The sequence below is a fragment of the Bison bison genome, unplaced genomic scaffold (assembly GCF_000754665.1).
Source record: "Bison bison bison isolate TAMUID 2011002044 unplaced genomic scaffold, Bison_UMD1.0 scf7180017863959, whole genome shotgun sequence".
Taxonomy (NCBI): Eukaryota; Metazoa; Chordata; class Mammalia; order Artiodactyla; family Bovidae; genus Bison; species Bison bison.
Window position 1 is genome coordinate 460,210 of NW_011494531.1, and position 24,061 is coordinate 484,270.

General features: G+C 50.8%; 2 protein-coding genes across 4 annotated transcripts; one reads left to right on the forward strand and one right to left on the reverse strand.

Annotated features, from left to right (window-relative positions):
- Nucleotides 1-4,686: 4,686 nt before the first annotated feature.
- Nucleotides 4,687-7,044, forward strand: PGAM2 (phosphoglycerate mutase 2 (muscle)). The gene is made up of 3 exons (XM_010833933.1): nucleotides 4,687-5,156; nucleotides 5,278-5,458; nucleotides 6,841-7,044. The coding sequence occupies exons 1-3, from the start codon at nucleotides 4,743-4,745 to the stop codon at nucleotides 7,005-7,007; spliced, it is 762 nt and encodes a 253-aa protein (XP_010832235.1). The 5' UTR covers nucleotides 4,687-4,742; the 3' UTR covers nucleotides 7,008-7,044.
- Nucleotides 7,045-7,901: 857 nt separating this feature from the next.
- On the reverse strand, nucleotides 7,902-20,539 carry DBNL (drebrin-like). 3 transcript variants are annotated; one of them, XM_010833936.1, is made up of 13 exons: nucleotides 20,354-20,539; nucleotides 16,333-16,388; nucleotides 14,445-14,557; nucleotides 13,786-13,860; nucleotides 12,694-12,840; nucleotides 11,797-11,874; nucleotides 11,331-11,482; nucleotides 11,160-11,205; nucleotides 10,663-10,738; nucleotides 9,973-10,068; nucleotides 9,758-9,870; nucleotides 9,412-9,508; nucleotides 7,902-8,933 (listed from the first exon to the last, which is right to left on the reverse strand). In XM_010833936.1, the coding sequence occupies exons 1-13, from the start codon at nucleotides 20,434-20,436 to the stop codon at nucleotides 8,794-8,796; spliced, it is 1,272 nt and encodes a 423-aa protein (XP_010832238.1). In that variant the 5' UTR covers nucleotides 20,437-20,539; the 3' UTR covers nucleotides 7,902-8,793. The 3 variants fall into 3 exon arrangements, with proteins under 3 accessions (XP_010832238.1, XP_010832237.1, XP_010832236.1); XM_010833935.1 differs by having other exon boundaries at nucleotides 10,663-10,756; XM_010833934.1 differs by having other exon boundaries at nucleotides 10,663-10,756; nucleotides 11,160-11,208.
- Nucleotides 20,540-24,061: the final 3,522 nt, after the last annotated feature.

The window sequence follows — 24,061 nt, forward strand, 5'->3', positions numbered from 1 at the left end:
GCCTATTATACAAAGCGAAGCAAGTCAGAAAGAAACACACCAATACAGTATATTAACACATACATATGGAATTTAGAAAGATGGTAATGATGACCGTATGTGCAAGACAGCAAAAGAGACACAGATGTAAAGAACAAACTGTTGGACTCTGTGGGAGAAGGCAAGGGTGGGATGATTTGAGAGAATAGCATTGAAACATGTATATTAACATATGTGAAATAGATCACCAGTCCAGGTTCGATGCATGAGGCAGGGTGCTCAGGGCTGGTTGCACTAGGATGACCCTGAGGGATGGGATGGGGAGGGAGGTGGAAGGAGGTTCAGGATGGGGAACACATGTACACCCATGACTCATTCATGTCAATGTATGGCAAAACCCACCACAATACTGTAAAGGAATTAGCCTCCAATTAAAATAATAAAAAAAGATGAATACCCCCCAAAAAATATTTTGTACCTGCATTAGGGAAAGCAAATATATATTTTTAATATATGTATATTATTATATATTTGTATAACTTACATCTTTATTAAATATGTTTATGTTTATATTAACAGACATTAAGGGAAAATAGAAATACAGAGTAATAATTGGGGACTTTAGTATCCCACTTTCAACAAAGGATAGATCATATAGACAGAAAATAAGGGAAAATTAGACTTAAAACTATGTATTACACCAAATGGACTTAACAGACATATACAGAACATTTCATCTATCAACAGAATACACATTCCTCTCAAACACACATGGAGTATGCTCCAAGATAGGTCATATCCACAAAGCAAGTTCTTAAATAATTTTCTTAATAAATTTCTTCTGCAAGAAGAAACCTGGAAAATTCACAAATATGTGGAGATGTCATAATATACTCCTGAATAATCAATGAATCAAAAAAGAAGTCAAAAGAGAAAGCAAAATATATTTTGAAACAAATGGAAATGAAAATACAACATAACCAAAGTATACGGAATGCAGCAAAAGCAGTTCGAAGAGGGAAGTTCATAGTAATATACACCTACATTAAGAAAAAGAAAGAGCTTAAATAAGCAATCTAACCTTACACCTCAAGGAACTAGAAAAGTCCAAAGTTAGTAGAAGGACAGAAGTAACAAAAATCAGAGCAGAAATGAATCACCAGATAACAGTAAATACCAGTGAAACAAAGAGCTGGTTATTCGAAAAAAGAAATGAAGCAGACAAAACTTTAGCTACTCATCAATGAGAGGAATCAAACAAAACTATAAATGAAAGAGGAAGAAGATACATTACAACTAAGAACACATAAAACATCTTAAGAACTACTACGAACAATTATATACCAACAAATTCAACAATCTAGAAGAAATCTAGAACTGTCAGAACTAATAAACTCAATGAAGTTTTGAAATACAAAATATACAAGTATCAGTTATGTTTCTATATACTAAAAAATAGCAGAAAAAAATTAAGAAAACAATCCTATTTACAATTGTATCAAAAAGAATAAAATAACTAGAAATAAATTTAATCAAGGTGGTGGAAGATCTATACACTGAAACCTAAGACACTGATGAAAAATTTGAAGATGATACAAATAAGTGTAAAACTATTCTATGCTCATAGACTGGAAGAATTAATATTGCTAAAATGTCCATGCTACAAAAAGCAATTTATAGATTCAATACAGTCCCTATCAAAATTCCAGTGGCATTTTTCTCAAAACAGAAAACAAAACAAAAAGCTAAAACTTTGTATGGAACCTCAAAAGACCATGAATAGTTAAAGGAATTTTGAAAAACAGGAACAAAGCTGGAGATACACAGTTGTTTGTAACTATATTACAAAGCTACAGTGATCAAAAAAGTATGATATTGGCATAAAACACACACATAGGCCAACAGACAGAATAGAGAACTCAGAAATAAACCCATGAGTGGTCAACTAATTCACAACAAAAGAACCAAGAATAGACAATAATAGGGAAAGGACATGCAATAAATGGTTTGGGAAATACTAGACTGCCACATACAAAATTGTCCTAGGTATTTTGGATATTGAGAGTCTGTTTAAATTCTAAGGAGAACGTTGATCTTATCATTTTGGCAGATAATCAGGTCACCAGTGGGTCAGTCTAGGTCGAAGCCCGCAAGTTCGGGGAGCCCAGGAATTCACCTGTAATTGTACTGAATCACTCACTGAATCTGTTTCTTCTCCATGCTTGCCCAGATACTTGACAGTTCCCTGGTCCTTGCTTTTCAAGGCCACTGGCCAGCAATTTGGGGTCTTATTCCCCCTCCATCCCCAAGCTTGCTGCACAGCTCCTGTAGCTGCATGCAGTCCTCAGCTGCAGGAGGGCAGAGAGAGAAAGCAGTGGGTAGTTGCCATGCACTCTTGCAGCCTCTCCTCCTCTGGCTAGAGGGTAGCTCTTCTCTCGGGGTTTTAGGTACCTGCCTGGCTGACAGGGCCACCTCCACATTACTGCCCAGGAGCTGTGGTGGTAAGAAGGGGAGAAAAGGAAGGGGCTTGTAGGAACTTTATTTCTATTCCTTGGACCAGAGATATTCTCTGGAGCCCTTTCTGTCCACATTGGGCACACTTCTAGGTTTCAAGTTGGGCAATTCTGAAAGAAAAAACATGCAACTTTGAATCTGACCTGCTTCATCTGCCTGATACTTTTCAGTTCTCTGAGATCTGCATTCTGCCTCTGTCCAGGATTTACAGCTCTGGTCATGGGGAGACCAGTGGAGGGTGCTCACTCCATCCTCCCATTAAAGAGCAGTCCCCCTGCCCCTCTGCTTGCTTCTCCATGGACCTCTTAACTGTCCACCATGCTACACACATCACGTTGTTGTCCATGTCCCTTCACTGGGACGGAGACCCCCCCAGGCAGAGCCTTGCTTGCCCAGTGCTTGAACAGCCCTGGCACACTAGACATGCCCAGCAAATGCTTTTTTGAATGAACAAGACAGGTTGAAGTGTGCCACGACTGAGAAGCTGTGTGTCTACTCGATCTTAAAACTTCCTTTGAGGTCCCCTGTTTTCTCAACATACCTCAGACAGACAGAAAGGCATGTCCCATCTCTTCCTTTGATTTGCAGTAAGCCCACTGGCTCCCCAGTCTATCACCTCCTCACCAGGCCATCTGCACCCAGCCCAGGCTAAGCAGCCTCATTTGCACCTAACCCAAAGCCACCACCTCTACCAGGGCCGCTGGCTTGCAATCCTGCCTCCACAGCTGCAACTGACTTTACAGTCATGCTTCAGACTCTCCAGTGATTCTCACTCATTAGGGCACATGACCCAGGCCCTCCATGCCTCTTTACCACACACTTGTTTGCTGTTCTATAAAGACTGGTTCTTTGCTGGTGCAGTTGCAACTTGGCATCTTAACCCTGCCCCTCTGCTTGGTTTCTTCACTGCCAAGACCCCAGCGGCCCTTGTCCCCCCAAAAGCTGAATGCAGAAGTCCTGGGCCTGTACCCAACTCTACTGCCCCCAAGTCCCAACCTCAGCTGACCTCTGTATGCTTCTGTTAAGTTGGATACAGACCTAACATGCAGTACCTCTGATTCTGGGACCCATTATGAGTCCTGGATTTCTTTTTCTTTTTAAAGGTACTTTCAATTGAGAATATGCCTGTCTTGCATGAAGGCAGGTAAGGTGGGAGAGTGTGGCAGATGTGGGTAAGAACTTGACAAAAGGATGTGAGAGCTGAAAACCTTCTGCCCCTCTCTGGACCAAGCAGCCAGGCCCGCAGCTCTCATTTGTCCTGGAAACCCACCTCAGCCCTTGCCCCACACTGCTGCCACTTCCCACAGGGCCAGACTCTCCCTTCAGGGCTGCGGCCCTCACCCATTCCCTTGTTCTGTCCACAGCACTCTTTCCTTCTCCCCTGTCCTTTGAGGGGATTAGTGGAGATATCAGAGTTCCTCCCAGCCTGGCTGTCAGCCAGAGGCTTCCATACCACCCATCCTGTGAGCAGGCAAGGCAGAGCAAGAGTCTGCCAGGGCAAGAGGGACCTGAGGAGGGAGGTCAGGAGTGCTGCGGAAGGTCCCCTGCCAATATACAGACCCCATTCATAGGTTAACAGAGCAGAGCCACGGGGGTAGCCTTGTGGCAGCTCACATGTATGCACGTATGTGAGCACACAGGCAACACAGATGTGAGTGCAAGGCACAAATATGTGTACATGTAGTATATGCATGCACACACACACGTGCTCACAGGCACGCACATGTGGGTGGGCAAACACGTGTGCATACTCATATACTTTGGTTCCTTTGACAGCATAGTAGTATCCTTACTGAAATGCAGGCTTGTGCCCCAATTGTGTTGAGTGATTTGAAGAAAGCAGTTAGGATTTTATTGTGCCTCTGCCTAGGAGTGACAAGTTCCCTGGGAGCAAACGGTGACAGGGCTGGGAGCGCCAACCTCTGGGGGTCTTTCCCCAGAGTCCCTGTTTCTGCTAGCCCTCGCATTTCAGGTTTGTCAGAAGCCCTGGCTTCTGTTCTTCACGCCCAGCCCTGCTCAGCAGCCCCACCCAGCCTAGGCTGTGGGGAGTGGGGACTGGTGAGGCTATTTTAAGTCCAGCTCTTGGCCTGCCTTACACCCAACTCTGCTACTGGCCACCTGCCGCTGCCTGTCAGGCCTGGAATGCTGATTGGCAGTTGGCTGGGGCGGGGGCTGGGGACAGACCGTTATAAAGCTGGGGCACCCTGGAGTCACCCGCCCCTGTCCACAACCCACCAGTCTCCACCACTATGTCTACCCACCGCCTTGTGATGGTTCGGCATGGTGAGAGCACCTGGAACCAGGAGAATCGCTTCTGTGGTTGGTTCGATGCAGAGCTGAGCGAGAAGGGGGCTGAGGAGGCCAAGAGGGGGGCCCAGGCCATCAAGGACGCAAAGATGGAATTTGACATCTGCTACACATCGGTGCTGAAGCGGGCCATACGCACCCTCTGGACCATCCTGGATGGGACGGACCAAATGTGGCTGCCTGTGGTGCGTACCTGGCGCCTCAACGAGCGGCACTATGGGGGTCTCACTGGCCTCAACAAGGCAGAGACGGCTGCAAAGCACGGGGAGGAGCAGGTGAAGATCTGGAGGCGCTCCTTTGACATCCCACCACCCCCCATGGATGAGAAACACCCCTACTACAAGTCCATCAGCAAGGTGAGGTGCTGGGATGTGGGAGGGCAAAGGGAAGGCCTGGGGACCAGGGCTTCAGGGATGGAAGCTGGGTTGAGGTGGGGGTGCCCACCTGGGGAGTGAACAGCAGCATGGATGCCCCCAGGAGCGTCGGTATGCAGGCCTGAAAGCTGGGGAACTGCCCACGTGTGAGAGCCTCAAGGACACCATTGCACGGGCCCTGCCCTTCTGGAATGATGAGATCGCCCCTCAGATCAAGGCTGGCAAGAGAGTGCTCATTGCAGCCCACGGGAACAGCCTACGGGGAATCGTCAAGCACCTGGAAGGTGAGGCCCATCCTCACATTCGGAATGGGCAGAGGCGGGTGGGATGACACATTCCCATGAACCAATCAACCCCCAACTGCTCTTTTCATAGGACAGTCACTTCGTTGAGGCAGCTTTGTAGACATTAGCATCAGGGTAGGGTTTTTTAATTGTGAACTCCAGTTCACAGCCAGGAGGGTTGAGAAACCTTCTCTGTTAAAAAAAAAAAAAAAAATTTCTCTGTGTACTGGGACACCATGTAACATGAGTCTCCTTCTAAGGATTCTGGGTGAAAATGTCTGCCACCAGACTCAGGGCCCAGGCCCTGTACAGGGGTCCACTGGCCTGGATTCCCTAGGTGAGAAGGGGGAAGGCCCAGGGGCTGGCATCCTGCTGAAGGACACCGACTCCTGAAAAGTCAGGGCCATCTGGTTCTAAATCCCAGTTTGCTGAGTGAACTTGGTCAAGTCATGTTACTGGTAACCAAGGGCAAGGTCCTGCCCACACCCGGGCTCATACCCACTCCAAACAAAGATTAGTCAAAAGAAGGGAACAGGGTGTGGAGAACAGTGGAGACCTTAGGTTTGTGACTTGGCTTTCATTAAGAGAGCAACACGTCCCAGCATGACAGGCTCCTTCATGGACGCCCCAGCTGCCTTTCTGATGCTGAGTCCACACAAGCGCCTCACATTTGGCGTTGGGCCAGGCGGACGGAAGACCACCTGCCCTCCCTCCTGGGACTTCCTGCAGCCTGGTCTAGGAGAAATGAATGCACTGAGGCAAAGCTGATTGGGGTCTTGCACTGACCAGAGCATGTTCTCTTAAGCTCTCCTTGCATTAAGAGTGGGGTGACAGGAATACCAAAGGTCGAGCTGCTATTCCAGGCCACGGACTGGAGGCCAGCAGGCTTGGGTTTCCTCGGAAATCTCTCCTTTACATGTGGCAGGACCTCCCATCCACCGTGGCCGTAAGCAGCCCTTCTCGCTGTCCCTCCCTGCCCCCTCCCCCTTCTCAATGCACTGGTGCTCCTTTGCTCAGAATGTCCAGAAACTGTAACTCTCTAGAAACCAAATGGTTAATGTTTTCCCTGATCCCAAACATCCAGAGTCTGGCCAGAGTTCACGCTGGGCCAAGGGGGCTGATGGCCTTGCCCCAGATCAAGACAGCTTGGGGTGGAGTGAGGTCCTTGGTGTGCCACAGCTATTTCTGTAGGCTGCTGTCTCAGTGCTGCCTTGACCTTCTCCGGGCATACTCCTGTGGCTTTGCTGTCAGGGGTGGGAGGATTGCTGCCTGGCTGACAGCACTGTGGCCCATAAAGGTCACGAAACCTGCTAAATGCACGAGCAGGTGGCTAGCTGCTCAGCAGGCTGGGCAGGACTAAGGACCCTATTCCTCTGGTCTAGGGATGTCGGACCAGGCCATCATGGAGCTGAACCTGCCCACGGGGATCCCCATTGTGTACGAGCTGGACCAGGCACTGAAGCCCACCAAGCCCATGCGCTTCCTGGGGGACAAGGAGACCGTGCGCAAGGCCATGGAAGCTGTGGCTGCTCAGGGAAAGGCTAAGTGAAGGGTGGGTGCTGGCAATAAAGGCACATCCTTCCACAGCGTCGAGTTCAGCACGGCCCCAGACGTCCGGCAGGTGGCTTGGCAGAAGCCCACCCTCTACCCCAGCACTCACTCAGGGCTAGTTCCACAGGTCTGCAGCCTGGGATGCCATAAGCACAGCCCCAGGCCTGTGCTGCTTGCCCAACCCACCCCCAGTGATGGTGGCCAAGAGACTCCCTATGCCTGGCTATCAGGTGGCTCCTGACAACTCACCACATAACCCCTGAAGCTGAAGAGCCACTTGGTAGCCTTCCTCTAAATTAAGAGTGCCCAAGGTCACCTAAGGGGTGTTCAAATGATGCAGCCCACCCCGTGGTGAGCCAGGACTGCAGCCAGGACACCACTTCCTTCACACTGGTTGTCCTCTACTGTCTTTGCAGCCCCAGGGTGGGAAGGGCAAGATGGTACCCTGGGCCCTGCCCTATGAGTGTCCCCTTGTCCAGGGACAGATAAGCCCACAGGTGGTCTTAAAGCTGGCAATACATGATTCATGGAGCTCCCATGGCTGGGTTGAGCCTTGGAGCTGTCCTAGGAAATCGGGACATGGTGGGACCTGCCTGCAGCTCAGCCTAAGTAGACAGGAAGTGCCGTCTGCAGCCAGGCAGGTGAGGGGGCACTGGGGTTGGCCACCAGCCCCATTGGGTGGGGCTGGCAGCCTCCTCAGCACATCCTTTGTCCCACGCTGCTTCCGTCCGGCACTAGCAAGAGGAGCTGTAATTGCCCAGACGTGGTGGTGCAGGTGCCTCGCTCCATGCACACAAGGACATGGGCTGTCCTGGGTGAGGGGAAGTTCCCTATGGCAGGGATCAGAGTGCTCCTCGGCCCCTCCCAGAGAACTGAGATGCAGGAGGCTGACTTCAGTCACATGTAGATCTTTATGCCTCTTCAGGTGGCTAACGGTCGGTCAGAGGGTGTACACGTGAGGGCTACAACAGGATGAATCAGAGCTAGCACCTGTGTGGGGCAGGTGTTACTCCAAAGCAGACATGAGTGGGCTGGGGCAGAAATAAGGAAAGACAGCAACAGGCCACCAAGGTTACTTTTCCTGAACCTCTCAGGCACACTGGGGCCAGGAGACAAGACTGAGCCACATGGAAGGAAATGCAGTGTCTCTTGATGTTTTTACCTCCTTCTTCATATATTCAGATGGGGGCTTGGTTGTCCCTGTCTCCACTGCCTACAGCCCAGGCAGAGGGACAAAGAAATGGGGAGGACAGAGTAGGATCCAGAAAGACTGTGGTCAAAATTGTCATGACCCACTCTGACTTTGGTCATAAACTAAGTTCATTGTTCCCAATGATCACTGACATTCTAGTTATAGAAATCATCCCTTGGAGCCAAGAGGAATAGGAAAAAAAGGCAAATGCAGGAGGCCTCGAGGTGCCCCTGCTCAGACCCCCCGCCACCTGGCAGTGCCATACTCCTGGGGCAGAGGTTACTGAGGACTGGCTCTGGGCAGGCCTTGGCTCAGTGTCTTCTGTTGGGGGTCAAGGGCCAGGCTGGTTGGGTCAAGTTTGGGAAGCTCTCGTAGCACGTTTGGAGATCACCAGGTTATTGCTGCATTTGGGGTAACAGAGGCCAAGCCACCCAAGCCAGAGGGAGCCAGAGGACTTGTCCTCACCAGCAGATACCATTCCTGGAAAAGTGCCATATACAACCCTCACCCGACCTCTTCCAGCAAGAAGGAAATCACATCTGGGTGGGCAAGGGAAGGACACCCCTTGGCTTCAGCCAGCAGTCGAGAGTCCTTACTCAATGAGCTCCACATAGTTGGCAGGAAACATGCCAAAGTGGCCATCTGGCCCATAGCCACGCCACCAGCCTTCGTCAATCACCTCAATGCCGGTGATGAGGTTCTCAGGGTCAAAGGAGATCTCGGTGTCGTCGGCTGCAAAGAAGGTGAGCCCAGATGCTGTGCTGAGAGCTCAGGGACCCTGGCCACCAGCCTGTCCTGATGCTGCTCCTGTGGCCAGTCCCCAAGGACACATCTTTCTACACAGTCTGGCTCTGGGACCACTGTCCCAGTGAAAGGCTAGAGTATAGCACTTCCACACATCAGCCTGCTCCCCGAAGCCTCCACCCAAGGTCAACGGGAGGGGTACCAGCATCCAGGCCTGACCCATCCCTCTGGTCATATTTCTAGTTCCAGAACAAAGTGGGCAACCAGGATTCACACCAGTGGACAGCAAGCAGCTGCTCAGAGCATGTGGGGAGGCCTGAGTTGTGCAGGACACCCACCCATTCTTCCTTCTCACCCTCCTGTTTTCATTTCCGACACCTCCTAGGGCTATTTCCTTGAGGGGACCCCTAAATCCTGCCTCCTGATCTTGAGCCCTGTGGTCTGAGGTGGTTGGACAGCACATTACCTGCCTGGTAGTCATACAGGGCCCGGGCACAGAGCCCTTTCCCACTCAGCCCAGGGTAGTGGTCAATGGGCTCAGAGCTGGCATCTTGCTGCTGCACCTGCCCATGGACGGGAAAGAAGAAGCAAAGTCTAAGGTCTTGATTACCCCAGATTCAACCCTGCTTGTGACCAGGGCTCACCACAGACTTGTGGGGAGGGCACATGGGACAGGGCCTCCTCCAGAACTAAGCAAGATAATTCACAGGTAGTGAGTCACGGAAGTTAGGTGTCCCATGATGGGAGAGCCAAGGAGTGCATTTCTGGGTATGTGGCCCCTTCACAGATCTGCCCTGCTGCAGAGAACCCACCGCTGGAGGCTCCTCATAGAAAGTCTCCTGCTCTGGGGGCTCCTCATACACAGCCTCTTCTTCCACCTGCACCGAACACGGAGGGATGCTGGGCACCGGCTCCTCGCGGAGATCTGTGTGAGGGGACACAGCTCACTCTGATCCAGGGGAGGGGAGAGGACAGCCCACGTCTCCCTTCCACCCTCAACCCCCAACGGGGCAGCCAACAGCCTTGCCTGCCCTGGGCCTTGAGGTGGCATGAGGTGACTCTCTGCTGATGGGGGTATCTGGTTGAGTGAGTTGCTTCTGCAGGAAGGGGCTCTTCAGCTTGCCTACAAACCAATGGCAAACATGTAAGACATGACACAGCTGGAAAAGAGGAAGAAGCAAGTACTTGCTTTTTCTGTGCTCTGTATTGCTCAGAGGGGGGACCTGTTCTGGGACAGTGAGCATCACACAGGGAGTCAATGTGGACATGCAACAGCTACAGGAATACTACCTAGCATGCACACATCATATATGTGTATCGTGGGCTTTGTACAGTGTTCGAGGGCTGGCCAGCAGTGTAGTCTGATACAGCCTTTGAGGGCCAGAGAGAGGACTGATCCAGGCCCCTGAGGCCCAGATAACAGCCCAGCACGGGAGGTGTGCCAGGTGTACAGGGCTAGGACTGGTGAGTATTCTTTCCAAAGCCACACATGGCCCCTCCTGTCCCACCAGGTCTCTGGAGGAAGAGGTCAAGAGCAGGAAGGTGACACTTGGGTCCCAGGCTCGCATCCCAGAAGCTACCCACACGAGCACAGGCTCTCCTTACTCATCCCTTTCACGCTCTGATACATCTGTCACTAATTCAGGGCGGCCTGTACTGGGACCCCAGACCCCTTCAGCCATCCCCTGCTTCACAGCTGGACCAAGGGAAGTCTCACCTGGCTGGGGGCTGGAGATGGATGTGGTAGACATGGCCCTCTCCTTCTGCTTGAAAATCTCCCGTGGGTGTGCTGGCTGTGAACAAACAAACTCCTAGAGGAGTGCACGTGGACCCGGTAGTGAATGAGGCCCAAGAGTCCATCGGCCTGCCTGGCTCCCTGCAGCTGTGCAGGGGGGTCAGGAAGCAACACCCCAAAGCTGAGGGGCTCACAGGTCTTTTCCAGGACCACAGGAGACCCACATCGGGCCAAACTTCTGCCCTCAGCCTCCTCTCCACTGCCAGCTCTGAGACACCACATGTCCTGTGTTCAGATCTGCCTAGCCCCCTGCAGGCCCCTTAACGGAAGCCCCTCCCTTGGGCCTGTGGGGCAAGATGCGTGCATCTGGAGGAATCCATATGGCTATCATCGCTCCCAGCAGGCAGCCTGCACACCTGTCCTGGACAAGCCTCCACGTATTTCTTTGGCCTCTCAAGGTGGGAGCATCCAAGACTCACCTGCTCCTCTCTGTTCCTTGAAAGCACCTCATGCTGTTCATACTTCCTGCTGGGAGGGGCAAAGGAAAGAGCTGCAGCCTGGCCTCAGCATACTCCTTACCTGCTTCTGGGGGACACTCCTAGGGAGAAGGAGAGTTAGCCCCTCCGGGTAGGTGCTGGCCCCAACCTCACCTCTGGAGGCCAGCCTCGCCTCCCTGCTCCTGATAGCGCTGCTCCCGGAGGGCAGCCTCACGCAGCTCCCGCTCCCGGCGCTCCTGCTCCAGCTGCTGCCGCTCCTCCTCTGCACGCCGCTTCTCCTCTAGCCTGCGGTTCTCCTCCTCCTTCTGCAGGGAGAGTCGCACCCGCCTGTCCCACTCAGCCTCTGCACTGCCAGCAACACAGACCTGCCCTCTCACCCCTGTCCTATTCAGGCAGGCTGCATAGGCTGTGGTCAAGCGTGGGCTCTAAAGCAACGCCCACTAGCTATGTTACTTAACACCTCTAACCCTTAGTTCAACCATTTGCAAAAGGGTGCTAAAAGGGTTATTTATTCAAATCCCTTATTGAACAAATATCAGTGAACTTATCATAAGAAATACTGAGATGTAGCAGCTCATGTTTGGTGCACAGACAATGCTTCATAAATGGCAGCACTTACCTCTGCTTTGGCCCAGAAGCTGTCTTTGCCAACCCTTTTGATCTCAGACACAGCATTGGTCTTCTGGTACACTGAGCCCTGAGAGGGACAGAGAATTCACTACAGGGCCACTGACAGGAGCACAGAATGGCGAAGAACTGCTGTGATGGCCATGGCAGAAGCAGTGGCACTTGGCCCAGTGCCTCTTAAGGAGGCCTGAAACAAAAACAGCCTGAAAGGCCCTGGAAAACAAGTGGGGATGCTCAGCCCCAGAGAAAACTGGAGTCGTCTCTGGTTGCACCAGACCCTTGTGCATGGAAGCCAAGGCAGGAAAGGCCCGTGGGCCTGCCTGAGAATCCTGGAATCTGGGCCGTGCTGAGGCAAACTCTGGATAGGGGTCCCCTCAGACAGCTAACTGCAATGCAGCACCCACAGAATACCCAAGAACCTCAGCTTTGTGTTGGGAGACTCAGCTCCACACCAAGCACCAGGCCACAAGCCCAGAGGTGTCTGGCCACAACTCAAGAGAGGCTTGCCCTGAACACCAACAGGAGTTTCTCCAAAGCAACCACTGTCCAGGGCCGCACAGGATACTCTGGTGCCATGGCCTGGAGGGTGGATGGAATTTCTCTGCTGAGAACCCCTGACCACACAGGCGCAGCATAAGAGGCTCCAGCACCACCACATAGGGTGAAAGGCCACTCCTCATGCACACTGGTGCCTGCCTCAAGGAGGGAATTGCTGCTCCTGTCAGGCACAGGGTCACCACAGGCACCTCAATCAGGCTCCAGGACTAGAAGCCAGACAGGTGGCAGCCCAGTCCCTTTGGGAATAAAGCACTGAATGTGGGTTTAATCAGTCTGAAGTTAGGGATTGCACACTCCTGTCCGGTTGCCCTCAGGCCCACACAGCACTCACCACTGGGGCCTGGGGGCCCGTGTCCTGGAAGCGGCTACTCTCCTTGTGGAAGGTGTAGTTAGCACCTGAGGCCCTGGCCACCTTTTGCATGATGCACTCGGGCTCCACGTCCTCCTCGGCCCTGGCATTGATGGTCACATGGGCCCCCTGCAGCAGGAGCAGGACTTGATGAAAAAAAACCATTGCAGCCCCGAGAGAGGACAGGCTGCACACCTCAGTCTGCACAGCACAGTGGCTGCACAGGGCTCAGGGTCAGGAGGCCTGCTCTCACCAAGGCCTCAGGAAAACCAGCTGAGGGAAACCTACCGTTCTTGTCCCAGCTTTCATGGAAGGCCCATGCCCTCCACAGTGTGGCCTGTTCAGTGGTGCTACAAGACAGCCCTGGCATTAAAGAGCTTCTTTCTAGTGAATGAAAACTAACCTCAAAAGGCACCTGGAAACAAACACATTTTCTGCAAAAAGCAAGTTACTATTTCTCCATGAGAAATGAGAACTATGAACTTATTGGTACTAAATACCAATAAGCTTGGGACCCTCTCTTTTATCTCCTAGATGGAGAAACTGAGGTATATCTGAAGAAATGTTGGCAGAACCAGAAAACAAAGTCCTGTATCTCCTTGCCAGTAACCAAAGAAATGCAAAGAGTAAGCTAACAAGTGAACAACAAATACTTTTTGATCACAATGCTTTTGAAATGAAACAAAGTTCCATTATATGATGACTAAAATAAATATATGCAGAAATGGACTGGAAAAAAAAAGCATTAAAGGGAACATGCACATTGAGGTTGTGGACATAAGCAACTATCCTTCTCCTCCAGATCCTGAAAGTACTGCTGAAAATTTGTACTCATAAAACAAGTGGAACCCAAGGCTTAGCCCTGCCGTAAGACCTGCTCCAGCATGGCCTCCTTGTGGTCCTTCGTCCCTAGTGAGACCAGCTTGCAGGGGCTCTGGCTACATCCTGGGCAAGAGTGGAGCAGCCTCAGATGTAAGGCACACTTCCAACTCTGGATGGGATTCCTGCTAACTCACACCCTGGAACCTGGGGATCTGGTGAATGCTGGGAGGCCCCGTACGGAGCAGCCCTCACCTTCAAGAAGCCGGCCATGGTGCTGACGTGGTTGGCGCATGCTCCCTTCCGCACGTCATTCACGCCCTCACCGGTCTGCAACACAGCACATTCCTCGGTGTGACCCAGGTCTCCTTGCAAAGTCACCGCCCACCCCAGGGACTCGGCAGATTCCCTGTGTTCCAGGAAAGAGAAAACTGCAACCCTAAAGCAGAGGACATGGTGAGACCCCAAACCTCCAAGTTAGGGGGAGTCTTGGAGAAGGACGGTCACCTGTGGTAAGTTTCCTTAGAATTCCGTAGTCCCCACCCAGGGGAGCCATTTCATTAGAGTCCCCGTCCTATACTCCCAGAGCCCTCCTAGCCCTTATCCAGGCCCTCTGCTCCCTCAGGATGACTACACTGAAAGGGACAAGGACAAGAGTGTCCTATGATTGCCTGTACTCCATTTCACAGGAATAATTCGGGGCCAGGACAGTGAAGTCTGCACAAGTAAGGCCCCAGGTGCCCTTTGGGCCACACTGAATGAACCCACTATTCTGTTCAGTCACTAGATTCAAGCTGTTGGGAAGTCAAGTTCTCCCCTGCTCCAGTCACAAAAAGCAAAGAAGGAAATAAGAAAAGGGAGTTTTTCTGGATCACATCTAGATGAGAACTCGGAAGCCCTCAAGTTCCACATACCCAGTTGATGAGGACAAACTTGGGCAGGCCGGAGTTGGGGTCCTTGACCCTGCAGAAGGCGTACATCACCTTCCCACTGTTGAGCTCCTCCACCATCTCCTCCAGGCCCCCCTCTGCAGCAGTCACAAGGAAAGTCAGAGGTGGCCCAGGCACCCCAGCCCACCCTGGCACCTAGTCCACCAGGAAAGGAAACCCAAGCTGCTTCTAAGCCAGGGTTCTCAGTCCTATCTGAAACAGAATCAGATTCCTAGGCCTATCCCCATCAGGCTGACTTATGAGAACTAGATGGAATCCAGGGTCTGCATTTGTGAAAAGCACCTCAAGTGATTTTTAAGCTACACTAGTCTAAAAATCACTCCTCCTGCAAACCCACAGGTAATTCTGGAAGTAAAAATGTCATTTCTGCTGCAAACCAGGCAGGCACAAGACCTCCGACGGAGGAGCTCTGCAATAGTTTTACCACAGCCTGAACTCCACTAACCGCCCTGGGACAGCAGGGCCTGCTCTGAGTCACCCTGTCCTCACATGTCTGCTCAGACTCCAGGGCTACCCAGAGGCTCCTGAGCAGATGTTAACTGCCCATAGCCATACAGGGGCTCAGCTCTTAGACTCCCTGAGTAGGGACAAGGGAATGATGCGGAAATAGGAGTGGACGACCCTATGCCACTCTACCCTGACACTTAGGCTGTAAGCCCCAGCATGTACTGGAGTTCTGGATTCTTCTCAGGTACCCCAAACATTCCCAGGTTGTGAGAAGGTGCTGGATCAGGTATTTTATCTATTGGGCTCCACAGAACCTGGGGCAGTCCTGCGGCCCTGCTCTGGGCACCCACAGCAGAGCCTGTGAATACCACTGCGAATGGTGGCATGAAAACTGAACTCTGCAACTCAGTTCCCTATGACATCACAGTGCACCTGATACCACTGTCAGTGGCAGTCCTTCTAGAAAGATGACCACCAAGAACAACTGCTCATGGAAGAGGTTTTCTACCAACAAGTTACTAGAATCATTCATGCAGCAAGCAGAGAACATGCCAGTGAGCATGCACTGAATAATGAAGCTATGTCACTCAGGTCAGGTGAGCTGGCCTTGAGAATTGAGGAGTCAAGGGTATGAGGTGGGGGATCTACAGTTTATACCCCTCTGCCCAGCACTGGCCAAGAGCCTGTTCTTCCCAAGACTTCCTCTCTCTCTGTATTTGAACAGCATTTTTCCAGGTCACCCCATCCCAGCTGACCATATACACTGATGTGACCTCTCCCAGGTGAGGGTATGCCCAGCAGATATTCAGTCCAGCAGAAAGAGGGCAGAAGGAAGGATGTGTCTGCACCTTCTCTTCCTCCACTAACACCCAGCTCTGTGGGACTGTCATTTTGTCTCAGCTACAGCCCGGGGATAAGGACAGAGCACAGGCCAGGCCTTGCGCTGTCTGCAAGCTAGAGAGGGCAGGCCTATTCCCCATTTCAGCTCTTCCCAATTATGACACAGAGAACACTGCTGCCTTGCACCTCCAGGCAAAGAGTATGTATTTGCACTTAGAAACATCTGAAACCCAAAGCAAGCCAGAAGGAGCTGTGGGCACTGTGGGCTCCACACTGCTGGGGGAAAGCCTCTGTCCTGCCTAGCTGGCTGCAGTCACTCAGATCAGGGGAGCAGGGAATTCCTCAACATTGACACTGATGTGGGGTAGGCTCATTGTTAGCCAGGGAAGGTGTCACTGGTCATGCCACGTGCAGGGAATACCTCTGCACCCTGAATGTCCTTCCTCCTGCTGTGATGGCGTCAATGCCAGCAGAGATAGAGCACTGATGTCACAACTCTCCCTGCCGCCCCCCCATCTCCTGATGCTCTTGTAGCCCATCCACTTCCTCATTTGACCATACTCACCCCCAGTGCCAGCCACACGGATGTCATTGCTGTTTCCTTCATAAGTAAAGAGGGCCCTGAAACAAAACACAAACAAGCTCATAACCAGTGCCCTGGTAACCTTGTGCCCTCACTGAACCCACCAAAGCTTCAAGCTGCACCCCAAGAGCTCAGCCTGACAGTAACAAGTGGGTTGACACAAGCCCCACTCTGAGGCAGGATCTCAGTAGGCTGCTGGGGCTCCCAGAGCTGAGCCTTCTCATCTGGAATTGGCCCAACTTACCAGAGCGGCTTGTCGTGAGGACCAAATCTATGGAGATGGGAAGCATGCATCTACTATGCAGAAAACTAGGCTGTGAAATTTTATGGCAACGTTCTACACATTTATGTGTGAAACATTTACCTGTCAATGGTGGTAGTGGTTTACTCATTAAGGCCTGTCTGACTATCGCGACTCCATGGACTGTAGCCTGCCAGGTTCCTCTGTCCATGGGATTCTCTAGGCAAGAATACTGGAGTGGGCTGCCATTTCCTTCTCCAGGGATCTTCTCGACCCAGGAATTGAAACTGGGTCTCCTGCACTGCAGACAGATTCTCTAGTGACTGAGCTATGAGGGAAGCCCACGTATGTCCATATGAACAAGCAAAAGATACTTGCATATTCCTGAAACCAGAGCACACCAAGGAGAAGTAGGAAAGAGAAATACGTGCATTTTTAATAACCAATGCCCTTGTGCATGTCTGCAGTCTTCTGGAAAGTCTGAAAGATTGGTGGAGCAGGTCTGTCTGGGCTTGAAATTCTTCCAGCAAATGCAGAATTTTATAGGTTGCATCTGGCATCAAAAACCATAGAGGCCATGACTCAACATGAAGTCAGTTTCCTCACATGACAGGCTCCTATGGGCAAGTTCTATAACCTAGCAGAGCCTTAGGTCTCCACAGGTGACCCTGGGTCATACCTTCCTTCTATTAGACTATTCATAAGAATGCTGGCAAAGATTTGGGCTTATAAATCTGTGCTGTATTAGTGTTGAGAAGTATGGTAAATTGTATTAAATCTGGGCCATGGAAGGTCCTTTGACCAGAACAAAGGTTAGTCAAAGAGAACATTCTAGAAGAGACAGCATCCATGCAGTCCACATAAAGCCCAGCTATCAGCATGAACTCTGCAGAAGCTCAGCTCCAGAGAGTGCTGGCAGACCCCAAGGTGAAGATGATAATCCATGGGACGGTAAGTCAAAGGCAAAACCCAGTCTGGTGTGTCATCTCCCCATGCTCCAGAGCACAGGTGTGCCAGACAGAAACTGCAGGGTCAATAGTCTGAGAGGAACCAAATCAAGTTCCACTCAGCTTTCCAAGGGCCTAGAAAACACCACTGGGCAGAGCTGCCTAAGCCTAAGAAAGTCAGAAGAAATTATACTCAGGTCTAAAGATCTGGTAGACATCCAGAATCTGGTGGCCAGAGTTCTGACCAGCCTTCCTCCTGGAGGAAAGAAGCCCATTCCTCTTGAAGGCCACAAACCTTGGCTGCAGAAGACAGGCACACTGGACAAGCACCAAGAAACAGAGACTGCGGCTCAGGCTTAGCTTTTCCAAGAAAAGCTCCAGCAGCTAACGAGCCACGCCCCATGCCTACCATCTACCCCTCTGACTTCATTCCCCTTTATTCTAGGCTCTAGCCTAAGCCACCTTCTTGAATGTTCCCAGTTCAGAAGTTCATCCAACATTCAATCAAACAATGCTTCTTCTAAATCAACATTAAAAAAAAAAAAAAGATGTGTTGTCTTGTGCAGGCACACAGCACAAGGAGCATGGGGGCACTAAGTATCTTATCATTCAATCACTTTCAGAAACAGTCTGAAAACCTGTTACTTGCTAGTGATGGAATGCAGCTATGAATAATCCTTAATAGGACATAACCACAGAACTTACTAATGGGAGACAAAACACACACGCAAACACATCACACTAACATATTGTCAGGTAGTGAAGAGGGTACAGGAAGTGAGCAAACATGCCACAACCCACGGGAAGAATCTGGTTTCTCCAGGAGAAAGACCCAGTATAGAGAGCTGATGTTAGGTCTGCTCCCTATTCCACCTTGCTTTAGGGCCTGTTCCAATGCACCCACTCTGAATGTGAAATTTTATGACTGGAGACCACTTCTTCCTTCTCTGCCATTTTTTCTGTACTCCTCTCAGTACCCCTACACCTGGGACAGAGATGGGGCCCACCCTACCCTTTCTGGTGATGAGAAAAGGTGACAAGAAAATCAATGAGGATGCCTAGTGTGTGTCTGAGGAAGTCAACCAGGGAGATGGGAATATTTGACTGCAACCAAAGGGACAGGAATCCAGAAAGGCCTCTCCAAAAAGGCAATACCAGAGCTTGAGAAATAAAGTTTGGGGAGCCCCCTTGGATGATGTAGAAAGGCGCTCCAGGCAGAGGAAGCAGAAAGAACAAGGGTTGTGAGGAACACCAGCTTGCAAGTTTAAGGAAAAGAAAGGCTGCTGCTGCTAAGTCACTTCAGTCGTGGCCAACTCTGTGCGACCCCACAGACGGGAGACCACCAGGCTCCCCCGTCCCTGGGATTCTCCAGGCAAGAACACTGGAGTGGTTGCATTTCCTTCTCCAACACATGAAAGTGAAAAGTGAAAGTGAAGTCGCTCAGTCGTGTCCGACTCTTAGCTACCCCATGGACTGCAGCCTACCAGGCTCCTCCGTCCGTGGGATTTTCCAGGCAAGAGTACTGGAGTGGGTTGCCATTGCCTTCTCGAAAGAAGGCTAAAGTTGTGGTAAACAGGTGGGGCAGTTAGGAGCCAGGTCATGCAGGGCCTGTCAGCCATGGCAAAGAGTCCAGGCTGTATTTATGCAACAGGAAGCCACTGCGGAGTTTAAGCAGGGAAGTGACATGGTCAGATATTTTTTCAGCAGGTCTGTACATGCAGACCTGCCCACACTGACGTAGCACCAGAGATTCTGCAGACCCAGGAAGCTGGTATTCTGAAGCTCTTCCCTAAAATGCCTGGGAGTGAAGGAAAGGATAGGCACTAGTGTTCTCAATATCCCAATAGTACACTATACAAAAGCCACTGGGCTGGGCACCAGGGAAAGCAGAGATGAGAAAGCAGTAGCACTTGACAAGTGGAGAAAGCCACAGTTGTTCAGCCTCGCCCAGAGAGCCCTTTCCCGGGCAAAGGAATAACGCTCCTAAAGCTGGTCACCTTACTTCTTTATACTCAGCATATTTCTTAGAACTGTAAATGCTTAAAACTGGTCTGTGAATGCAATTTAAGACATATGGAAAGTAACAGAATTACTATGCATACAACGACCCTTGTTGCAGGACAGAACAAGGGTCTATGTGTGGGCTACCCTGGGCTCTGCCAGAGATTTCAGATTCAGGCCTTCTGTACTATAAAGGCCCTATTACCAACATTCCAGCAAAGGATGTTACTGGAGGTGAAGATGGGACCTTTTTCCAAACACACAACCAGCACCTTCCTTTCATTCATTCCCCTATAGTTCACGCATATGAAGTAGTATTCTTCTTGATGAAAGGGAGGTTCTTAAAATCCCTGGAGAGCCAAGGACCTAAACCCCTCGATCTCTCTGTTTGACGCCCCCAAAGCAAGGCTCCCATTTCCAGTCTGGCTGCTAGACCACCCTTCATTCGGAATGAAGGCAGATGTAGCTTCCGCTTTCTCAAGGAGGGCTGAGAGGGCTTTCTCAAAGTGCCCCATTGTCCACGGAAGTCCCCGAGCAGGAAACGAGAACCAGGCGAAGCCATCAGGCACAGCCAGGCCCAGGATCCAACAAGGCCCGCGGGCCGAGACCGGTGGCTAGCTGAGTGGAAGGGCTGGGGACTTAGCGGGCCCCCACCCGGGTTTAAGCTGCACAAGCAGTGGGGCACAGCGTGACGGAGGTGGGAACCTAATCTCGCGGGGTGTGGCGCAGGTGCGCGGCCGTCAGCGTTCCGCGCGCCCTGGCTCCCCGGCCCCGGCCCGTTCCCGGCCCGCTCCCGGCCCGGCCCGTCGCCCACCAGTCGGTCGAGGACTTCTCGTTGACCACTTGCTCGTAGGCCTCCAGCAGCGCCGGCCCATTGCGGCTCAGGTTCACAGCCATAGCCCACACCTCGGTCTCCGCGACACTACCGCCGCCACCGCCTCCGCCGCTTCCCCGACCTGCCTCGCAAGGCAGCCCAAGGCCCCGCCCGGCGGCCGGAAGCCCCGCCCCGACGGCCGGAAGCGGAAACGGGGCCGGCGGGACCCTGGGTGAGCGGGCGAGTGTAGGCTGGGCGTTTGTTGGGCTGCGGGCGGGTTGGAAGCTCTTGGGGGTGTCGAGGTGTGTAGATAGCTGTATGTGGCGTTGGAGGGAAGGTGTGGCCTTCTGCGTGTCCCTGTGCTCTGTCCTGCCGAGCCAAGGCACGCTCTCTGAGTCTGGCCGAAAGATACTACCCAGCCCCTTATTAGTTACACTCGTGGAGCACTTTCTTACTCTTACCACAGTTAAAAGCACTTGTTAGAGGATCCTGTGACGGGCACGGGGGTCCCTTGATCGTTTATGTGAACTCCGAATAGAAGTTTTATCTAAGAATGAAGCATGCGTTAAAATTAATGAGCAGAAGAATAAAAATGAACACTAAGTGATGGCCACACTGCCACAAAGAAAGAAAGTGAAGTCGCTCAGTGGTGTCCGACTCTTTGCGACCCAATGGACTGTAGCCTACCAGGGCTCCTCCGTCTATGGGATTTTCCAGGCAAGAATACTGGAGGGGATGCCATTTCTTTCACCTGGAGATCTTCCTGACCCAGGGATTGAATCCAGGCCTCCCGCATTGTCAAATCAGATCAGATCAGATCAGTCGCTCAGTCGTGTCCGACTCTGCGACCCCATGAATCGCAGCACGCCAGGCCTCCCTGTCCATCACCAACTCCCGGAGTTCACTCAGACTCACGTCCGTCGAGTCAGTGATGCCATTCAGCCATCTCATCCTCTGTCGTCCCCTTCTCCTCCTGCCCCCAATCCCTCCCAGCATCAGAGTCTTTTCCAATGAGTCAACTCTTCGCATGAGGTGGCCAAAGTACTGGAATTTCAGCTTTAGCATCATTTCTTCCAAAGAAATCCCAGGGCTGATCTCCTTCAGAATGGACTGGTTGGATCTCCTTGCAGTCCAAGGGACTCTCAAGAGTCTTCTCCAACACCACAGTTCAAAAGCATCAATTCTTCAGCGCTCAGCTTTCTTCACAGTCCAACTTTCACATCCATACATGACCACAGGAAAAACCATAACCTTGACTAGACGGACCTTTGTTGGCAAAGTAATGCTCTGCTTTTTAATATGCTATCTAAGTTGGTCATAACTTTCCTTTCAAGGAGTAAGCGTCTTTTAATTTCATGGCTGCAGTCACCATCTGCAGTGATTTTGGAGCCCCGAAAAATAAAGTCTGACACTGTTTCCACTGTTTCCCCATCTATTTCCCATGAAGTGATGGGACCGGATGCCATGATCTTCGTTTTCTGAATGTTGAGTTTTAAGCCAACTTTTTCACTCTCCTCTTTCACTTTCATCCATAAAAAAGTTCCTCTTTACTTTCTACCATAAGGGTGGTGTCATCTGCATATCTGAGGTTATTGATATTTCTCCCGGCAATCTTGATTCCAGCTTGTGTTTCTTCCAGTCCAGCATTTCTCATGATAGGCAGACGCTTTACCATCTGAGCCACCAGGGATGTCCACAGACCTACCTCAAAGTGCAGTTGTGTTTCTCAGACCTCACCTGCATTTTCTAGAGAGGTCAAGGATGGGGTAAGGAAAGAAAGATGAGAACCTGCCCAGTGCTGGTCCTGTTACCCAGCCAAACTTGGGTCCACTTGTCCGCTGGTCCCAGTGCAGTAGAGCCAGTCTACTAACATGAGTTTGTGGTGGGAAAAGTGCAGCAGTTACTGTCAGCACCAAGCAAGGAGTCCAGGCAACTAATGCCCAGACCACCCACTGGCTTTCAGAAGGTTTTAAAAGATAGGGTGAGTGAGGGGGGTTGTGGGGTTCAAGATCAGCCTGTGGACATTCTTCTGATTGGCTGGTGGTGAGGTAATCAACAGTCAGCATCATCAACCTTCTGGTTCCAACCAGTCTGAGGTCTACCTGCCAATGAGCAGCATGAAGTCAACTTCTTCCACCTGGCAGGGGTTTCAGTATCTGTAAAAAAAAAAATTGCTCAAGGATGTAGCTCAGAATATTATCTGTAGCTCTTAAAAGGAACTAATGGTCCTTGACTTTATTTAGTGATGAAACTTATTATTTCACCTTGTTTGACTTTTCCTTTGTTTCTGCATTGTCTCACTTATCTGCTTAAATTTCTTCTTTGAAACTCAGGGAAGGCCTAGGAGGCTAAAGTTTTTCTACAGACAAGAGGCACACAGAGGACCTGGTGGGGGGGGGGGTGTCTGTCCCAGGGAGGCCTCGTAGGGTCTTGCTATTATGGTTCTTATTCTTTCCAGGCCCTAGCTGACTGATGGAAGGAGCTCCCCATGCGTCAATCTGCACCTGACTGTGACTGACCTATCTGGAGAGAAACAGAGACACATGCCTGGCCTATAGCAGCTCACAGCTTCCTTCTCGCCTTAGAGAACTCTCATTTCCCTAAAATTCATATCCACAGTCCCATAGCCCATTAGAATTTCATGTTTGAAATTCAGTCTTTCAGTTTTCAGAAAATATCAAGTATATCCTTTGTACTATATAAACTGTACCACAGGATCCTGAGCAGAATCTGGTAGTCAAATATGTTCATTTTTCTGCAGCAATGTCTGAGAAATCAGTTAAGTGGCTTATAGAAAGACTCTAACAGCCTCATGACAGTTCAGGTCAGATTTTGCTGCTAAATCAATTACCACAATCTTAAGGTGTTGGGGTCTGGACTGCATATTTAAGGACTTGTAAGCCTTATTTGGGGAAATATACTGTTCATTTGTTACATCTATTTTCATTTCTGTTCACATCACTGCTTGTCTTACAGGCAGAAACTCTGACATCTCTCTGATGGGCAGAGCAGTTACCTGGTCCCACCCTGGGGAAACCCTGGGTCCTAGCCAAATACTCCCTCCATTCAGCAACTCTATCTCCAGCCCTCCTCCCTCCCCCGGTTCACCCTGGATCTTTTCTTCTACAGTGTACAGGTCTCATTTCACCACTTTGACTTCACCAATGTGTTTGCATCAGAAAACCAAACTCTTGTAAATAGAGGACTCCCAGATCTCCCAATCTCTAGTCTTTTTTGTTTTGCTTAGTAACATCTATGCTATCATTTTTCCCTCAGACCCAACCTTCAGGTGACTTCCTGATCCACCACAGTTCAGTTCAGTTCAGTTGCTCAGTCATGTCTTTGTCATGACTCTTTGTGACCCCATGGACTGCAGCACACCAGGCCTCCCTGTCCATCACCAACTCCTGAAGTTTATTCAAACTCATGTCCATTGGGTCAGTGATGCCATCCAACCATCTCATCCTCTGTCATCCCCTTCTCCTCCCGCCTTCAATCTTTCCCAGCATCATGGTCTTTTCTAAGGAGTCAGTTCTTCGCATCACGTGGCCAAAGTATTGGAGTTGCAGCTTCAACATCAGTCCGTCCAATGAATATTCAGGATTGATTTCTATAGGATGGACTGGTTGGATCTCCTTACAGTCCAAGGGACTCTCAAGAGTCACCTCCAACACCACAGTTCAAAAGCATCAATTCTTTGGCACTCAG

Excerpts from the sequence above, each read along its gene's own strand:
- DBNL (XM_010833934.1), bottom strand. The coding sequence starts at position 20,436 with ATGGCTGTGAACCTGAGCCGCAATGGGCCGGCGCTGCTGGAGGCCTAC. Across the intron at positions 11,209-11,330 it reads GGCGAGGCTGGCCTCCAGAG|CAGGAAGTATGAACAGCATG; the intron begins GTGAGGTTGGGG and ends TGCCCCTCCCAG. Across the intron at positions 9,509-9,757 it reads TCTATGAGGAGCCTCCAGCG|GTGCAGCAGCAAGATGCCAG; the intron begins GTGGGTTCTCTG and ends GTCCATGGGCAG.
- PGAM2 (XM_010833933.1), top strand. The coding sequence starts at position 4,743 with ATGTCTACCCACCGCCTTGTGATGGTTCGGCATGGTGAGAGCACCTGG. Across the intron at positions 5,157-5,277 it reads ACTACAAGTCCATCAGCAAG|GAGCGTCGGTATGCAGGCCT; the intron begins GTGAGGTGCTGG and ends GGATGCCCCCAG. Across the intron at positions 5,459-6,840 it reads AATCGTCAAGCACCTGGAAG|GGATGTCGGACCAGGCCATC; the intron begins GTGAGGCCCATC and ends CCTCTGGTCTAG.